The 19,163-nt window shown below is 34.9% G+C and overlaps 2 protein-coding genes across 5 annotated transcripts; one reads left to right on the top strand and one right to left on the bottom strand.

Annotated features, from left to right (window-relative positions):
- Positions 1-1,850: 1,850 nt before the first annotated feature.
- LOC145574400 (putative eukaryotic translation initiation factor 5-2) lies at positions 1,851-4,875 on the top strand. Its single transcript, XM_081632182.1, has 2 exons — positions 1,851-2,004; positions 3,006-4,875. Exon 2 carries the CDS (start codon positions 3,302-3,304, stop codon positions 4,622-4,624), a length of 1,323 nt encoding a protein of 440 aa, XP_081488308.1. The 5' UTR covers positions 1,851-2,004; positions 3,006-3,301; the 3' UTR covers positions 4,625-4,875.
- Positions 4,876-7,022: 2,147 nt separating this feature from the next.
- Positions 7,023-16,611, bottom strand: LOC145574399 (uncharacterized protein At5g08430-like). 4 transcript variants are annotated; one of them, XR_014098059.1, is made up of 9 exons: positions 16,458-16,611; positions 14,995-15,656; positions 14,765-14,877; positions 14,257-14,316; positions 14,068-14,118; positions 11,383-11,453; positions 10,913-11,145; positions 7,766-8,836; positions 7,023-7,330 (listed from the first exon to the last, which is right to left on the bottom strand). XR_014098059.1 is itself a non-coding variant. In XM_081632181.1 (8 exons), exons 2-8 carry the CDS (start codon positions 15,641-15,643, stop codon positions 8,097-8,099), a joined length of 1,920 nt encoding a protein of 639 aa, XP_081488307.1. In that variant the 5' UTR covers positions 15,644-15,656; positions 16,458-16,611; the 3' UTR covers positions 7,719-8,096. The 4 variants fall into 4 exon arrangements, 1 of the variants encoding a protein (XP_081488307.1); XR_014098058.1 differs by having other exon boundaries at positions 7,766-8,839; positions 14,995-16,161; positions 16,458-16,606; XR_014098057.1 differs by having other exon boundaries at positions 7,024-7,330; positions 7,766-8,839.
- Positions 16,612-19,163: the final 2,552 nt, after the last annotated feature.

Genomic DNA, 19,163 nt, shown 5'->3' with positions numbered 1-19,163 from the left:
CATAATTATATTTCACTGCCATTTAACGGAATCCGTTAAACTCTCGTTAAGTTTTTTTTTCTTTTAAAAAAAACAATTAAAAAATTAAAATTAAAAAAAAAAAACCCAGCCACCCTCAACTGCCATCCCTCCACTTTACTACCACCCCCTTCCCCCTTCCCCCCCCCCCCCCCCGCCAGCGGCCGGCGCCTAGAGCTTCGGCCAGCGGGCGCAAACCCACCCCCCTCCCATTCCCCCACCCTACGCAGCCAAACCCCTTTCCCCGTTCTTGTTGCCCCGACCCCCACCCCGAACCGAAATCACCCCCTTTCCCTTCCCCCCACCGGAATCGGCCCCCCAGCTCTGTTCCCCCCCCCCACCGAAATCGAAGCTGGGGGGCGATTTCGGTGGGGGAAGGGAAAGGGGGTGGTTTTGGTTCGGGGTGGGGGTCGAGGCAGCAAGAACGGGGAAAGGGGTTTGGCTGCGTAGGGTGGGGTGGGGTTGCGCTGGCGCCGACAGGGGGGAGGGGGAGGGGGAGGGGTGGCAGTGAGGTGGAGGGGTGGCTACAAGGTGGTTGAACGGGGGATGAGCCCAAGTAACGGAAACTGTGACGGCATAACTCATTTTGTAGTGAAATATATTTTATAGGTATTTGGGTGATAACAAAATTAAATAGGTAGTAAATGTGAAAACGAGGCTCTTTTGCTGATAGCAATTATCAAATTTTTCTTTATTTAACAAGAAAGGAATAAACATATATATTTATCTTGGATAATAGTAGTTCTGTATACCTCATACATTCACCAATATGTGTGTGCAACATGTAGATGAAAATTGATTAACATAGACATGAATTTGTTAAAAAAAATATGCGGTTTTAAAAAATATGTTTTATCCTTTATTAAAGTTGTTTTTACTTGATAAGCTTTATAATTATAATAATATAAGTTGCTATTATGTTTTATACTTCTATTCTTGAAATATTCTTCTTTATCGCTAGGTTTCACAATAAACTAGTTAGTATGATATTGTATACAAGGACACAATATAGAATTTCCCTATTTACCAATGACATGTCAATTGATTCTCACAAAAGTTTCCACAACAAATCTAAACTTCATCACCACCTAAAAACTCATATATTATAATACTAGTACAATAGTCACTACCACCAATAATCCACATAAATTTTTTTAAGGGATGGGAAAAATATAAATCAAGTTAAATGAAATCTAAATGCAATACGAAAATATACTGACCACGTATTAGTTGGTAAAGAGAGCTATATTATTTTGTGAAAAAACATTGATTAGTTGGGAGAAGAAATGACGATTAAGTCGACCCAAGCTGGATTGATTCGAGTGATAGTCAAGTTATGTCTATACGGGACGACTGAAAGAACAAATTAAGTTGTATAGTGGATTGCAAGACAAATTGGAAGGAAAAAGCATCAGGCACTAATTTTAGGAATGTTTAGTTCAAGGTTCGCTTTGATTCACTTTTGGACTAAAAGTCCACTTTCAATAGGGCTTGATCTTGAATTTTTTGAAAGCAAGTTTAAGACATTTCCTTATTTATGACAAATTTGGCTTAAGTTTAGGGCAAATGTTCGAGTTACAATCTACCATCTCAAAAGTCGAGTTATAATAAGCCCACTATAAACCCATCACCAAATTTTCTAATTATTTTTAACAATTTTTTATAAATTAATACATTTTTTAAAAAAAACAAGTGGATGGGATAAAACTTTACAAAACTCTACAAAGCTCTGGATAAAACCAACTAGGGTTAGAATTCTGAAAATCACAATATTTTTCCTTTGTCCACTTCCTAGAATTAAACAATAATAATCAGAATATTAGTAGGATTAAAATTCTGTGATTTGTGGATATAAATAAGACCAAACATGTTGCCCTTCTAATGTACCGCCGCTACGTTACTGCCGACTCAACCTCTCTCCTCTTTTTCTCTCTCTTCTCTCTTGCCTGCTCCTCTCTCTCTCCTCACCTTTTCCTCGATTCCCAGGTATTCATCTCTCTCTCTCTCTCTCTCTCTCTCTCTCTCTCAATCATACAGTAATTTCTTCAATTTTTATTGCAATTTATCTGCTTATTCAATGTATTTTATCTTAGATCTGTTTATATGTTTGATTTTCGTCGATTTCTTGCTTTTTTTATTGGTTTTGTTGTTTGATTTTCGATTAATTGATTCCGATGCAAGATTCTTTGACCTAAATTTGTTCACACATTGATTTTTGATGTTTTTGTTGGATTAATTGATGATTTTTTTTGATATATGTGTTCGTCGTGTTTGGATTTGTTGATAGGAGTATGAATTAGAGTTGACCTTTTTGTTATGTTTACGGAGGATTATTGTTTTTTTTATTGGTATTAATCTATAACGTCAGATTTTTTAAGCTTTTCATGAAAATTGATGTTAGGTTATTTTTGGTGTTTTGAGCATCTATTGATTTTTTTTTTTTAAGATTTGCAATGAAATTTGGTTGCGGCTGAATGATTATTTCACCTTTTAAAGATTCTTTTTGCTAAGTTGATGTTGTTCCATAATAGGTGGTTGTCAATAGTTTTTTTAGCTTTACTTTTTACCCTAATGTGTTCGATATTATAAAAATGGAAACAAATTATTTGTTTGCTATTTTGAATGTTCTTTGGTGAATGATTCGCTGGTTTCGTGTATACGAGTTGCCAAGCCTACTGCGTTTGATTAGGGTTTATGAACAACCTTATTTGATAGTCATAAGAACCTTTATTGTTTAAGGAATAAACTTGTTATTTTTCTATGGCCAATATTGATTCTGTTGTTGATGTGCTTTCTTTGTGGATGGTTTATTCTTTTAAGAAGCCTTTAACTCTTAACGTATCGTATTTGAGCTGTAGGGTTTCATGTCTACTTGTCTGTATGTTGTTTTTGCTATTTCAGTTTGATGGATGGGGTGATATTGGTTGCTGAATGATTGAGTTTCTTTTTTGTTTACGACTTATTTATTTTGGTGTTCTTGTTTGTAGGATTGGCAATAGCCGTGCTGTAGCCGCAGTTCGTAAAAGTGGAGTTCGAAGCTTTTTTTATGTCTGAACGAGCCTCTCTCTTTTTGTCATCAATCGGCTTGCTTGGAGAATATTGCCCTACGTCTAGAAAAAAGGATAGTCATACCTCCGGAAAATTGAGTTGTATGCATATTGGGAATATTGACGGTTATTCTCTTAATCATCGGGGTTGCACTTATATGCAGCCTTCTTTTCTTCAGATATCTGCGCTTCCTCTCATTGCCTCCTAACAAACTCCAATCCCTTCATAAGGCAAGATGGCACTTCAGAACATTGGTGCTGGAAACCGTGATGATGCCTTCTACAGGTATAAGATGCCTAGGATGGTCACAAAGATTGAAGGTCGTGGTAATGGCATCAAAACCAACATTGTCAACATGGTTGACATAGCGAAAGCCTTGGCTCGGCCTGCTGCCTACACAACAAAGTACTTTGGTTGTGAGCTTGGAGCTCAATCCAAATTTGACGAAAAGACAGGGGTTTCCCTTGTTAATGGGGCTCATGACACAGCAAAACTTGCTGGACTTCTGGAGAATTTTATCAAGAAATATGTTCAGTGCTATGGGTGTGGCAACCCTGAGACTGAGATTCTGATAACCAAGACTCAGATGTTGCAGCTTAAATGTGCTGCTTGTGGGTTTGTGTCTGATGTGGATATGAGAGACAAGCTCACTACCTTTATTCTTAAGAACCCTCCTGAAGTGAAGAAATCATCTAAGGACAAGAAGGCCTTGAGGAGGGCTGAGAAGGAACGCCTCAAGAATGGTGAAGCTGCCGATAAGGCAGCGAAGCAGAAGAAGTCCTCAAAAGAAGGTGCATCTAAGTCGACCAAGAAGAAGACCCAGGGTTCTGATGAAGACCATTCTCCTACTGGAAGCCAGGCTGGTGATAATGAACCTTTCGTTGATGTTGATGATGAAGATGATGATGGGGACGATGTTCAATGGCTAACCGACACATCTATGGAGGCTGCTAAGAAGAGGATAACAGAGCAGCTTAGTGCTGTGACAGCTGACATGGTGATGCTCTCAACTGAAGAGAAATCTCCTCCTCGGAAGAAGTCCCCATCTCGTAAACCAGAACCTGAGGTTAAAGAACAAAACGGCACTCTCTCTGCTGACCCACAAGAGATTCTTATCAGAGACTTGAAGGAATACCTGAAGCAAGGTCCAACTGCAAATCAGTTGAAAACCCACTTAACCTCGTGCTCAGGTACCCCCCAAGAGGTTGTGGATGCTGTGTTTGAGGCTCTCTTTGACGGTTTGCAGAAGGGATTTGCAAAGGAGGTCAATAAGAAAAAGAACTACATTGTTGCTGCCCTAGCTTATGCTGAAGGTTCACAGCCAATCCTGTTGCATGCTATCGAGTCCTTCTGTGGAAAAGCTAGTCCCGATGCTGTCAAGGATGTAGCAGTGGCTCTGAAGTTTCTTTATGATGCCGATTTGCTGGAGGAAGAAACCATTGTCGAGTGGTACGAGAAGGGATCAACTGGCAACAACAAGAGCTCATCTATTTGGAAGTTTGTCAAGCCTTTTGTGGAGTGGCTCCAGAGTGCTGAGTCCGAGTCGGAAGAAGAGTGATATCTAATATCCAGTTTAATTCAATATCATACTAAGTACTCGTATTAAGATGCAAGGTTTATTTCAGCTATTTTCTATATTCTGGAATAAGTGATTGGCTGGAAGCGAGTCAGCAACCAGCTGGATCATCGTGGTGGTTTTTGTTTTTCGTGTGTCAAACTATGTCAATTGTAATGACGTTATGGCATTATTTTTATGGACAATCTGTTGTATTATCTTTCTAATTATACAAATTAAGTGTCATTTTGATATTATTGTTATGAACACAATCTGTCACATAATCACTCCAATTGCATCTTTTAAAGTTGAAGTAATCTGTAATGTTGGCGGTATTCGTTGCTTGAGGCCGAATTAAGTTGGCCAATTATATTTCCAAGTACAATAATATGTTTTGTAGAATTTTCTTGTCAAATATCGTTTTCGTGAGGGAAACCTCTTGTGATATTAAAATCATAATGAAGATGTCATCCCTTAAAATTCAAATGTTTTGAATTGAAGGGTCTTATTCAAAAGGGGTAATCGAGACATGATTAGTTAACTTTTTAGCTTTTGATTTACGCGGCTAACAGGACTGCTGCTTGTTTGGCTATAAGAGGGATTGTGATTCAAATTCTTGAATTTGAAAAGCGAAATGAGCATGGATTATTGGGGGCTACTGATTTCTGCACACCCCAAATTGATAATCGCACAACATTCTGTTTCTATAGCATACTACTTTTAATTACGGAGTAATTTTTAATTTCTTTCATTTTGTACAACTTAATACAAAATTTAATTATACTAATCCTTTTTTTTTTTCATTTTGCACGACTTAATACAAATGAATATTTATTTGAATACTCTTAGGTTTTTTTTTTTTTTTTTTTTTTTGTTATTTTGTTCTTCAATTTCAATTTCTTTCATTTTGTCCATACTTAATACAATGAGAATATTTATTATGAGGATAGCATAAGAACAAATGGGACATGTCCTCCAATTCCAAAAAAAAAAAAAAACTGTTATAATTCCAATACTTTGTACATGAATTAGCAATTTAAAATATCTATTTTGTTAATTACAGGCTTACAACTATTTATAAAAAAATTACAAATTGCAGTCCAACAGTACTATTAATTTGTTAATTGCTCGTATTTTTTCCTTGATTTGCGTCCCAAAAAGATCCGTTAAGATATTAGGGAGTTATTTTAGTGCTAAAGATTTCAAATTGAGTTCGGAATTGGCCAAAAAAAATAACATAAGTGCCTCATTTTGCGTATTAGAAAATAACGTAAACGCAAACTATACAAATAAATTTGTCCACAAACAGCTAATATTTTGTTGAACACTGAAATAGAATAAATTGTATACTGTGTTGGCTAATCATGAAACTTGACGATGAAAATCCTAACCATATGCATTATGCACCATGGCTATGTCAATTTCTTAACAATTTGAATTTGCAACACAGATTAGAAGGTTGATTCAAAGAAATGGTGCATGACCAATGGAAGATTTGGTTGTTAATTTGAGTGAGACCAATTTTGGCAATGCATTATGTCAAATACTCAAATATAATACTATCACTATATAGTAGGTGAAAAAGAGGAGTTTTTTAATGGAAAGAAAGTAAGGAACATCTGAAATTCAATCAGCATGAGCCAAGCATTTTTTATTTATGACATTAACATCCTATAATGGTTAATTTTTCTTTCCCTACCTTATAAAAAGCTTAAAAGAACTCTTATAAATAGTGTGATGCCTTTTTTACCCCTAAAAATGTCTATTTACTAATATACCCATTTATGTCATATTAACTTATTAAGTGTGTTTATGGCCTTTATGATTCCCATACTTGTTTCTCCTCTTTAGTCTTCCTTCCCTTCCAACTTCCAACCTTTTCCTCTCTTTTAAACCCCCTTTTTCTCTCTCCTTCCTCCTTTACTTCCCTACTCTCGTTCTCTCCTCCATTGATGCGAATGAGTCTTCATTAAAGCACCTGTTGATGGATAAAATCCACTTTGTTACTATTTTCTTAAATTAAAAAAAAAACAAAAAACAAAAAACATTCACGCACACGAACCCATCGAAATCACTCCCTCTGTGTTTTACTTACCTCATCACCTAATTAGACATTTTTCTTTTGAAACTTTCTCCGTTAACTTTTAGTTGCAACCTTTTAATTTTCACGCTTGTCAATGCATAATTTTAATCTTCCGTATCTCTGATTATAGACGTGTAAAAAATCTAAAGATTAAATATTTAAAACATATATATATAGATGAATCTAATAAGATCCCACATGACTATTTTGCCCAACAAAAAAAAAAAGTCAATAAAAATAAAGATCAGTCATAAAAATGTGAATAGTGTATATATATTTTCAAGTGTTGCAACTAAAAGTGACGGAGGATATATATTATACCTCGCAACAAAATCCATATTACAACACAAAAAAGCTTACAACTTAAATATGAATAGTGTATATATATTTTTAAGAGTTACATTTCTGTATCTATGTAAGGCTATGATCGTCAACAATTTATTTCTTAGTATATGCGTTCATAAGCCTAGCCAATAAGTTTTGGGTGTCATGACAAGCTATTACAACTCGATCATTTAAACTAATTATGTCGCGCGCAACGCGCGCGTAGGCTCCCCTAGTTTATAAAAAATTCGGAATATCATTGTCAAGCGTTCTAGCAATATACGATTCATAATCCTAGTATCCTGCAACACGAAACAATGTTTAAAAAACAATATTAGTACTCTAAATTGATAACAATCACCATTAAGCATAGTAGACATTTGATGTTTATTATTTGTGAGATATAATATATTCCAAAGTTGCACATAACATTTAACAGAGGTAGTAATAAAATACAACCAAAGAGCAAGTATAAATAACCTTTGTTTTAGGTTTGTAGGCTGATATATCAGCCTTGAGCTGAAGTTTCATTAAAAGGAATATGATATACTTGTTAAATATTAATTGCAACAAAGGAATATTTTACGTCACACGCATAATACCCATTTGTTGTAATTAATAGTTAATGGAGGAAGTATAACATATAATGAGCCTAATCTGATAGTAGTACAAGGCATTGTTATTAAACTTTGTAACTATGAAACCTCAATTCACCAACTTGTTTGGCTACAAAGTACCTCTTTCAAGTATCGCCTTTTTTCGATTCACCAGCTCATAGGAGGATTCACAAATTATGTAACACCGGAACAAGGGAAGCTGTGAGCCTGTGACCTGTGAGAGAAAAAAGAACCAACCATTTATGTCATATCAAGAGTTGATAGTCTAGTACTATGAGATGTAACATGAGCTGAATAAGACACATCAGCCCAAAAATGGTTCATCTCAAAAAACTATAACTGAGGCTCGCTCATACAGAAAGGCCTAGACCTAAAAACTTGTGCAATCTTTACATAAAGTTACAGTTGGAAAAAATTGCTCTGGACAGCATTGTATGTACACAATCCTTAATCAATTTGGGAAAATATGCCGAAGAACAAGGGTCAACAGAACTGCTTGCTGAGGGCCCTGACCATTTGCCCAAACTTTAAAATCAGGTCGGAAATAGTTTGCATCACTCCACCGCTTTAAGGATATTAAGGAGAATGGTCCCTGGACTCTTCCTAGAGGATCCAAGTAATGCCACAATGACTGCTCCGCATGAGGTTTTGGAATTTCGGTCCCAACACCAGGGTTTTCTTGAGGTCTTGGAATTTGGGTACCAACACCAGAATTTTCTTGTGGCCTTAGAATTCGGGCACCAACACCAGGATTTTCTTGTGGTCTTGGAATTCGGGCACCAGTACCAGGATTTTCTCGTTGTCTTGGAATTTGGGTCCCAACACTAGGATTTTCTTGCTCTTCATCACTATCACTCAAATCAATTACCACTGGTTGAATCGTTTTCAATTCTTTGGAGTTCGGGAGCTGTACATGGCCATTGCTTTCTTGCTTTGTCCCATTGGGGATGCCTAGGTGATTTAAGTTTGAGAACTCTATGTAACCATTGCCATTGCCATTGCCATTGCCATTGCCTTTGACATTAAATGCTTCTACTTTAGGAGCTTCTCTTTCCTTCGGTTCTAAGGATTGAGCAGATAAGTTTATTACTGATGCCAAAGAGCCAGTTCCAAGCTGGCCTCTTTCTTCAGGGCTATAAGTATGTGCATCACCATTGCTTCTTATGCTGACTTCAGCTGCCACAGCTGCTGCTGCTGCAAAAAGTTGTGAAACTTCGTTAACAACCATAAAGAAATAACTGGCAATGAAGGAAACATGCTACCTGCACTGATGATTGCTTCAAAAGCAATTAAGTAAAGTAGTGTTAATGAACAAGGAGTAACTAGGAAAGATTTCATCACTACATAACATGACATACAGGATTCAAATAATAAAGCAGGGACCCAGTAGATTTAGCAAGTGCTTCAACATTGGAATTTACAAGCATATCTCATAATAGATGGAAAACAAAAAAAATGATAGAAAGCAAAGTGTTATTCTATTCACTTGGACCTATTTCAGAACAATCTAACTACGCAGTTAATGAGACGAGAGATACATGATAGAGTTGATTGGTACACTGGATAATTTCATCAAGATCATGTCTCAAGCTGAGTTGACTACCTCAAGGAAAATGTAGGTCTTGATGATATAGTTAAGTGTAATTGACAAATATGTTATTAAAAATTCAAAACAAATGAAAAAAATAAATTAAATCGGCAATTCATATATTGAAAGAAACTTGGCCCTCCTAATAAAGGAGATTGGCTATAGTAAAGGGTCAATTTTCCATGTATTGCTAGGGCATGCTAGCCAATGATGCTGCACTGAATATTATAAATTATCTTGGTCATCATGGTGTGCATGAAGTTCAGCTATTGACCATGAGAGAGAGAAAAACTATAAGAGTAAATAACACAAGCTAACCTAGTCAATTTTTTAACTTCTAGCAATCAAATTAAAAGAAATAATTTGAAGCTCAATGGGAAATGCTGTCATAAAATCAGTTTAGTTGTTACTAAAAAGGGAGGAGGAAATAGCATAGACAATAGCGAGATAAATGTAGCACTGTAGTACTCTTGTATCTATTAACAATTATAAAAACGAAATGGAAGAGGGAACATGTTCCGGTGTAGAGTTAACACTAAGTATTTGAACAGTTGAAATGGCAAGCTTCAAAACCAAGGAATCACCAAGAAATTGCCCCACCTTGACATATATCTACAGACTAGCTTCAACACGTAATCCAGGGACTAAACTATAGCATAGAGTCAATTGATTTATCATGGTCCCACATAAAAGCACACCCAATTCCTTTTTTTTTTTTTTTTTTTTTTTTTTTCTCTAATACTAGTGTTTATAAATTTGATGCAAGACATCACCATATATAAAATTACCAAGTACTGAACATATTAATCACCTAAATAATTATTTTCCTCGATCATACACCAAAAATATACAGAGTACACTGTATTTGACATGCTGATTAAATTTGCAAAATTTACCCAAGACAAGAATTGAGTGTGCTAAATTAAGAACAGAACACCCTCTAGGCTCTAGCCCACCTAGAGTAGGACACATCTCAAATTACAGTACCAGGATGCTGCTTTATGTGTTACTTCGTGACTATTCCAATTTTCTCCAGTCAGTCTTTAGTCTTATAATCTTTGAGTGCATTGAATCAACTTCAAAACAGTAAGGGCAGTCTGACAGAATTTGATGCAAGAAATATATATAACAATAATTTGACTACAATAATCAATGGCCACTAGGTACCAATATATAAATATAGTAAGAAATGACCAAAACCCTCAAAGCACACTTGCCAGTGCAATTAATGCACAGTAACAAACCCCGACAGTAAGAACAAAGATATACATGGAAATATCATGTAAGAAGGTTTTAAAACTTAAATTTCTACACTTAAGATGATATCAAGCTATCAATTTTTCACCACTACCCAAAAAAGTTAATACGAGATTCTACTAACAATTTAATTTCAGATATCCTTATATTAACAGCCCCAAAAACCAGATTACGAATTCTTGGGCTAGCATTAAGCAGGGTAGAGAGTTTAAAACCCATGTAACCAAAATTCAAAATTATATTGACTATTAATTACTAAAGCTTTTAAAGTTTCAGAATGATCATTGCAGAAGCCATACCAAGTTAATGAGTTATTAATGATCTCAAATGCACTGCAAGTGCAGGTAAGGGTGCTCCAAATGAGAGAACCTGAGACATACCCTATTCTGAACAGACACAAAAGTTAAAGTAAAAGTGCAAACCTTGACCATTCTGATTAATTAAGACATCTGGCTTTGTCACATCTTTTTTAGTTGATGAGAAATTAAAAAGTTCCCAGTCCCAGTCAGCAGCTTTTGGCGAATCATCAGGAGCAGGTTCAGAAACTAATTCTGGTTTAACTTCTTCTGCCATCACCTTTGGAATCTCATTGAGCAGGCGTGATTGTTCATCAGGTGACTGAAGTAGCTTCCTTCTGTCCAAGTACTCTCTCACTGTAAAACTAGTAAAGGATAAGCAGGAGCATCATATAATTATTCAAATGTGAGCACATTAGACAACAGAGGAGCACAGATTTGTTCTGCCATGTACCGAATTTAATCCTGCTTGTGGAAAACCAATAGAAATGGTATCCCAAGACAAAGATTCAAAACCAATACATCAGGTCTAGCATCCACGTTACTTTTACATAATAACCAATAGTGAAAGTTAGCGAAATAGTAGTAAAGGATATCTGTGACGCCATCCCTTCTCATTTGCACGATCTATAAGATTCTTGAGAAGTACAAGTTCTTTTGCAAGCCACTGTGATCAAGAAAAGACTCAAATATATCATGTTAAATACTTTATTGCCAAATTTTTACATATCACAATAAGATTTAGAAAGAGATTAACCAACCACATTATCCCTACTATTTAAATCTTAAAAAAAGAAAAGAAAAAAAAGAAGCTTTATATTCCCAACAGGTTCACACTCGACATGATAAGAAAAAGGCACCTCACAAACACTACAGAACCTTCTGAGACAATGATTCAAAAACTTCAAGTTCTTACTCTCCATTTGACTACTATAGTATTCGTTCAGCGTGTGAAGTATCAAACTCATGACAAGTCACTACATACTCAACTAAGGATATGGATGCTGAAACTGTGATTTTAAGGAGCAATTTAAAGTTATAAACAATATGTAGAATAGCTAGATAGGAATTTACAGTGCGTGACTTATCACATATGAAGAAATCAGCAAATAAAGCTTTGCAATATCATGGCAGATCCAAATTTTCCCAGAGCTCAAATTATAATGAGTTAGTAAAAAACTCAGATCAAGGTGTGTGTTATTCAATCAAGTTAACAGCATAATAACTAGGAAAAGCACTTCAAGAGAGTAGATAGCAGCAACCAAGTAATGACTATGTTACATGAAGGAGTAAAAATTAATATAACTACATTTACCAAATTCTCTTATCTCTTTACGTCAAATAGAATGTCATCACTTTTTAAGTTGCAAGAATGTCATAAATTTGACTAGTAAGAATACACGTATCTAGAAAATAATGTCCCTATCTCCTACTTGGAGAATGTCATAAATCTAACTAGTGAGACTTTGAGAATACACTTAAAATTTCTCTCATGCCCTAAACTCATTTCCAATCCATTCAAATTATAATTATTATTCAAAAAAAGAGAAAAAAAAGGCATTTTTGGTGAAACTTCTTAAACTCCAAAGACAAATTGTTTGAAACAACGGAACATAAAGGATCCTCAAATATGAACCTTGGCAAGAAAGATTATTGGTAGACTGGGTTCTCTTCAGGGCATAAAGCCTTACACATTCTTCTATAATATCCTGCTGAAACTATGCATTTTGGGCTCTCACAAAATAATTTAGAGGACCATATATATGAAATTTGTAGCCATCCTGATGGTAGTACACATTTTGACAAATATTAATATAAGAGAGTTTGGATGGGAGGAAACATTATCCAGGAAAGTTATTTTCCCATTTTTCCTTAACTTGGTCTGTAATGGAATAGAAAAAAAAATTCCCAAAGGTGAAGAAAAACTCTACCAAGTGCAGAAAACAATTACCTTTGTTGAGGAAGGGAAGCCTCACTTCCCTCTCTACTCCTTACCTCCCTTTTTATCTCCACCCATCTCTCCTCTCCCTTCCATTTCCATTTTTCTCGAACGTTTCTTGTAAGGAACCAATCAAAGAAGAGCTAATTTTACAATTATACAATAATTTTCTTTGAAAAAATGATTTCCGTAAAAACCTTTCCTATTGAAAATGTTTTCTGTCAACCAAACAGAGTCTGCATCATTTAGTTTTAACTAGACCTCTCAAAAGTGTCAGCACGTTATAAAACTATCAAGCAGCTGTGTCATCAAACGATTGACTTAAATACGTGCAAGCTTTGAATGGTATAATATCAGATTAGGACTAACAGGTTAAAACAAGTTAAAAAATAATAAATAAAAAAGAAAGAAATAAAAAGAAAAAGGAACATTGAGAGCAGATAAGGGGGCTGAGAGAGAGAGAGAGAGAGAGAGAGAGAGAGAGAGAGAGAGAGAGAGAGAGAGAGAAGGGGTGGGGGGAGTTGGAAGTCCAGTAGCTTAGTAATTACCTTATATCTACTCTGAATATTACTGTATAATTAATAATTTGGAAAAAGGCAAGATTCTGAATATTCAGTACATACCCAAATTGGTGTTTGGAATTAGGTCTCATTATCATATCCCACACCAGTTTCTTTACAAAATATATTACTGTATAATTAATTATTTTCGTTCATATTAGTCGTGAATAACTAACAAATAATTATCGTTCTAAGCACTTCTGGTGCTTTTTGGAAAACAGGAAGGTCGCCAATCATTCATACTAGTCATGAATATCTGCAGTTTTAACATGTTAAAACAAATTTTATCAAAAGGTTAAAGCTGAAAGTCTTAACAAGTACGAGCTAAAAAAAAACTCCAGTAAACTTTAACCAGCGACAGGTAGTCTGTGCCTTTGATGCATTTCTCTCTCTTCTGTTTCTGGGATATGTCTTTCTTAATCAAGGAAAGTTTTCAAATTCAAAAGCACCACCAGATAAGTGATAGACTCCTTGCATAATTATGTCCCATCTTGGGATGAGATCAAAAGAAGTTAAGAAGATATGAAAAATTAAAAATGGCATCAGACAAGTAAAATAACTAAGATTGAGAAGACATAAAGTAGCTTGTGAATAGATGAACAATTGCTTCTTGAAAAAAAAAAATGCTAACGGACCAACAGAGAGCTAGACAGCTTGCCAACAAAATTTTAAATTACATGAGTACAAGCCTACATAGTCAACATAGACAATACATCACAGCTAACAGTCAAGCAGCTAAGCTATAGATAATATCAAATGCAATGAGAGAAAAGTATACATACATGTTTAGTTATGTCCTCGTGCAGAACAACTACTTTTTGTTCAAGTTCACCCTGTTCATGTTCAAAAAATCGTGAAAGTAAAGATGAATGAAAATCCTACTACAGCAAAGCCATGAAAAATTGGAAACTTATAAGAAGACAATGGGAAATGAAATACAATCAAGAACAAACAAAATCTCAACAACTTACAATGGTAGGCTGCTTCAGTAAACCGTCTTTAACTCTACTACGCAATTCCTCAATTTCTTCCTACAGTACAGAAAGTATCAGCTGAGTAGACAATACAGGGGTTTTATATCAGCTATGTTCCAGGTAGCGAACATCTAAAGCTGCCTGTATAAGAATTAATCTAAGAAATGAGATCATAACACGAAAGGAAACATGCAAGCAGTGAAAAGATAGGTTAAGACAATTTCCAACATTACACTCAATAATTTAAAGAATTCTTTTGCAATGACAATCAATGATACTAGAGTTGCTTGTCACCTGATACTCACCTCACTTGTGCAGAATCAATTAAAATGAATTAATCCTTAACACCAGACTAGTGATTTGCACAGGACAGGACAAGTAAAAGTGGAAAAAAAGTATTTCAAGTGCATAAACTTACAATATACCGCGTAAATTACCAACTTGCAAAAAATATATATAATTGGTTAAAGTCCTAATCAGTTTATATACTGAAGAACAAATTTACCTCTGAAAAAATGTCATCTGAAAGTTCTGATATGCTAATGACATCTGTCATGCCTAAAATTTGCAGAAGCATAGAGGGCTTTGTTTCACCAGCTAGAGTATCTTCCTTGACACCTGTAAATTAATAAGTGAATCTTTCTAATATAGTAAAATTTAGACAGGAGTTAAAATAATCAGCAAAACAGAGGTGCAAATTGAATGAATCTTAAATGCATGTTCAAAGACCGATACCTGTGACAAGTTGAAGCTGATGAGAGTTTTTTTGGAAAATGTCATGTGGGTCAGATTTTACCCGAATAAAACTCCCAACTACTTTAGTTTCAAATGTTTCTGGGTTGTTGAGCAGCTCTTGAACCAAACTCTTTCTCAGATACAAGAGCTTGATATTATCAGAATTGATAGCTGCTAAGCAGCTTTTCGAGACTTCTGGAGCCTTTTTCTTAGACTGGGTTGTCAAAATTTTCAGCTTTTTAGGGACAGAATAACCATTTTCATCAGAGCTGCCAAGATTACCGTCATCTGAATCTTCTTGATTCTCAGCGAAGTGGGACTCCAATAAATCATGTATCTTATTCCGGAAGATGGTCTTCTTTTCAAAGAGAGGAAACAGCTTTTCATCACACACAACTCTCCTTTTATTTTCTGGGTGAACAAGCTTTTTATCATTAATATAAAGATTAATTATATTGGTGACATCATATTGGGAAAGCGCTTTGGCGCAATCCTTGCCCATTGATTCAAGAAATGCAATCAACTCCCTTGAACCCCAACCCACGTATTCCTTCTTCCTTTTTACCTTCTTTCTTGGTCTTGGAGTAGAAGTTTGCCCCTTACTTTCTTCAACCCAGAAAAATGATGTTGGTTCACAGTAGGCGTCCATTTCTCCCTAGCGTCTTTACAATTTAACAAAGTGGTCCGTCAGAAAGCTTACTTATACGACAAACCATTACTTTGAATACAATTACAGGGAATTTAACTTTTCATACAGCTAACCAAACACCCCAAAAATTCTCCCACTAATATTCCTACTACATATAATCCCAAAGGAAATTTACAGTTAAATATAGCCTTTCAATGTGCCAAAAATTGAATACAAACAGTAAAATAACATTTAGTGTAAATAAATCAAAATTTAACTATTACATAACACCAATAACACTAGTAAGAAAAACAGCCAAATGTGAGAGGGCGCGAAAATGCTTAACACTCCGGCCTAGCAGGAATGAGCAACGACGAAATTAAAATTAAAATTAACTTTCCAACCCAACCATTCAAGGAATTAGATAGACTGAACTCATTGAAGCTCTTGCATGGGTTCAGTCTGGCCCGACCCTGAGCCAATGGAGAAAAGGTCCAATTTTATAGTTCCATGACTTCCATCCTAACATTAAAAGGGCTCTGCAACACATTATCAACCAAATTCGATTCAATTATCAAATTTCAGGGAAAAATGCTCCAATTTCACAGTTCCAACCTAACATTAAACGGAATTTTGATTCAATTATCAAATTAGACACAAAAAATCACATGATATTCATCTCTAGCAACAAAATGATCTTCCACAACCATAGTAATGATAACCAAAAATTCAAAAATCGAGTTTAGAATAACCACTATACTGAGAATTATGTCAACGGTAAACCCTAGATTGTGAAATTGACATTCGATGATTACAAAGAGAAACAACAAATTACCTCGGAAAATGCTTCAATAGAGGATAGAAATGCCAGGAGTCGCTTCAATGGAGAACGTGGAGTGCGCGCTTCAATGGTAGACTGAGAGAGTGGGAGAGAGAGAGAGAGGGAAGATGTTTTCTGATTATTCCGTATAATTTATGTTTATGTAATTTTTTTTTCCATTTCTAAATAAATGCAATACTTGTCTTATTCATGGTTTTTGATTCTTTGAATCATTCCTCGACATACATAATGCATGTATCTAATTACTTTTTATTAATGAATTGATTTATTTCAAAAAAACTTATTAATTAATACGGTCAAATTTAACACATTTGTTAATGTGTTGATTTGATTCCTAATATAAAATTATATGGAGTACTTCGTATATTACACTTACTTGGTATAAAAAAAATTGACTTTATAAAAAAATTATTTTAATACCTATCTAGCAATATTTTACATGTTTGTCAAAGAAACAAAACATATTTTATGGAATAACTTTTATTTTTAATGCATTAGTAAAACCTTTAATCAACTTGTCGATATATGAACAATAGAAAATCAAATCTATAAAAAAAAAAGTTGTGTCATTTATCATAGAATGGAGGAAGTAGTTTGCAACATTGAATTTGTCGTAATTCATATCAATATATTACGGCTACACCCGTTCATTCATTGAGGGTTTGATTAATTTTATACTCCATTAGTCTTTTTAAGTTCAACCCTTTTAGCCAAAGTTAAGTTTTAAAGTGATTATCCCATTTGTATTAAAATACTCTATAATTTGCAATAATATTTGTGTAAAATTAGCTTTTCGTGTAAATTTTGTTTTCCTAGTGTAAATTTTGTTTTCCCATATACTTCTATTACTTTCTCTTTCTACTTTTTTTTACAAACCCATATGAATTTCACTTTCCAATATTTTACTATTTCTTTTTTCATTTTCTTAGTTACCGTGAAAATTGCTCATAAGGATCGAATTTAAAGGGGTAGAGGGAGTATAATAGAATGAATAAATACTAAAAGAAATATTAGCTATAACACGTGTTACAACTATGATTATTCATTTAATAAATCTTTTTAGAAAATATTAATTTAAGATATTGTTGATATGCTATTAAAAAAAATAAAAATTAAAAAACCTAACATATAATGTCATCGATAATGAATCAATCTACCTGTATAAATTATTTTTTTATTAACATGTTTTGTATATCTTCTTATAATAAATATTACCCTTCCTAATTACGGAGTACAAGTTGATATAATTATATAAATTTTCTTAAACATTTGAAATGAATACTATCAAGTTAGTGTGATATTTCATATTTTATTTTATTATATATGTAAAATTTTGTATGCAGTAGGGATGGCAATTTAATCCGAGTTCGATTCGAATCCGATTCGATCTGAAGAAAAAAATCTGATCCGAATCCATTTGAAATTAGTCCGAATCCGAATCCGATAAAATAGATCCGAATCCGAATAAGAGGCGGATTGGACTTGGTCCCTACGCAAAGTCTGATGGAGTCCAATCCGAGTCCGAATCCGAGAGTATGAGCTTATGCTTTATAACTTGAGACAATTGTTTGCTTCTTTTGTAGCAAAATTTTGTTATGTAACTTAGTTCATTATTCAAATATGTTATGTTTATACTTTACTTGGTATGACAATACAAGAAATTATAGGTATATGACATTAAAAAAAAAAATCGGATTATTTCGGAGGTCCGTATAAACAGACTGGATTCGGATCCGAAAATTACGAGTCGGGTCGAATTCGGACTCGGACTTTTCGGATTTGGACTCGGATTCGAATCCAAGTCCAGGGTCTGTATACTAAACGGATAAGATTCGGATTTAGCCACATCCGACCCGAATCCGATCCGTTGTCATTCCTAGTATGCAGTATTCTCAAACAATTTTTTTTGTATTGTGCGTGACATATGGACTAACCTAATTACTCTTATAAACAAGAGAAAGTATTGTGTCAGTCCGGACTGACGAAATGCGGATTTTTGATGTCCTCAATTGGCAGGATGATATCCTCTACTAACTGGATGATATTCTTTATTGGCCGGATGATATTTATACTGGCTGAATGATATACTCTATATATCATGATGGATGATATCATATAGCCAATAGAGGATATCATCCAGCCATGATATCATGTAGCCAATAGAGGATATCATCCAGCCATGATATCATATAGCTAATAGAGGATATCATCCAACTAATAAAAGATATCATAGACACAATCATAAATGATATCATATAACCAATAGAGGATATCATCCAACCATCAGTAGAGGATATGTATAAATTATTGGAGGATATCATCCATCTTATAGAGGATATCATAAAAATAATAGATGATATCATCCATCTTATAGAGGATATCAACTAGGCAATACAAGATATCATAGACCCAATAGATGATATCATCTAGCCCCATATATGATATGAACTAGGCAACACCGCCACCACAAATCGCAGCGCCACCACCATAACCACCGTCGCAAATCTTGCAATCCACAACCGCAACATCAACCCCAACTCTCTATCTCCTTCACTGCTCCCCTGCTACAATTCAAACACCAGCCACATCCTACCAGCTGCAGTTCACCTGCACCACAACTCCACCACCAATCACCTCCAAATCTAGCCACCACAACATCAGCCCCTGCACACCTGCCTCTCTCCAACAACAACAATGAAC

The sequence above is a fragment of the Chenopodium album genome, chromosome 13, assembly GCF_948465745.1.
Source record: "Chenopodium album chromosome 13, dcCheAlbu1.1, whole genome shotgun sequence".
NCBI classification, from domain to species: Eukaryota; Viridiplantae; Streptophyta; class Magnoliopsida; order Caryophyllales; family Amaranthaceae; genus Chenopodium; species Chenopodium album.
The sequence above is the reverse complement of the archived record's forward strand: the minus strand, read 5'-3'. Positions and strand labels throughout refer to the sequence as shown.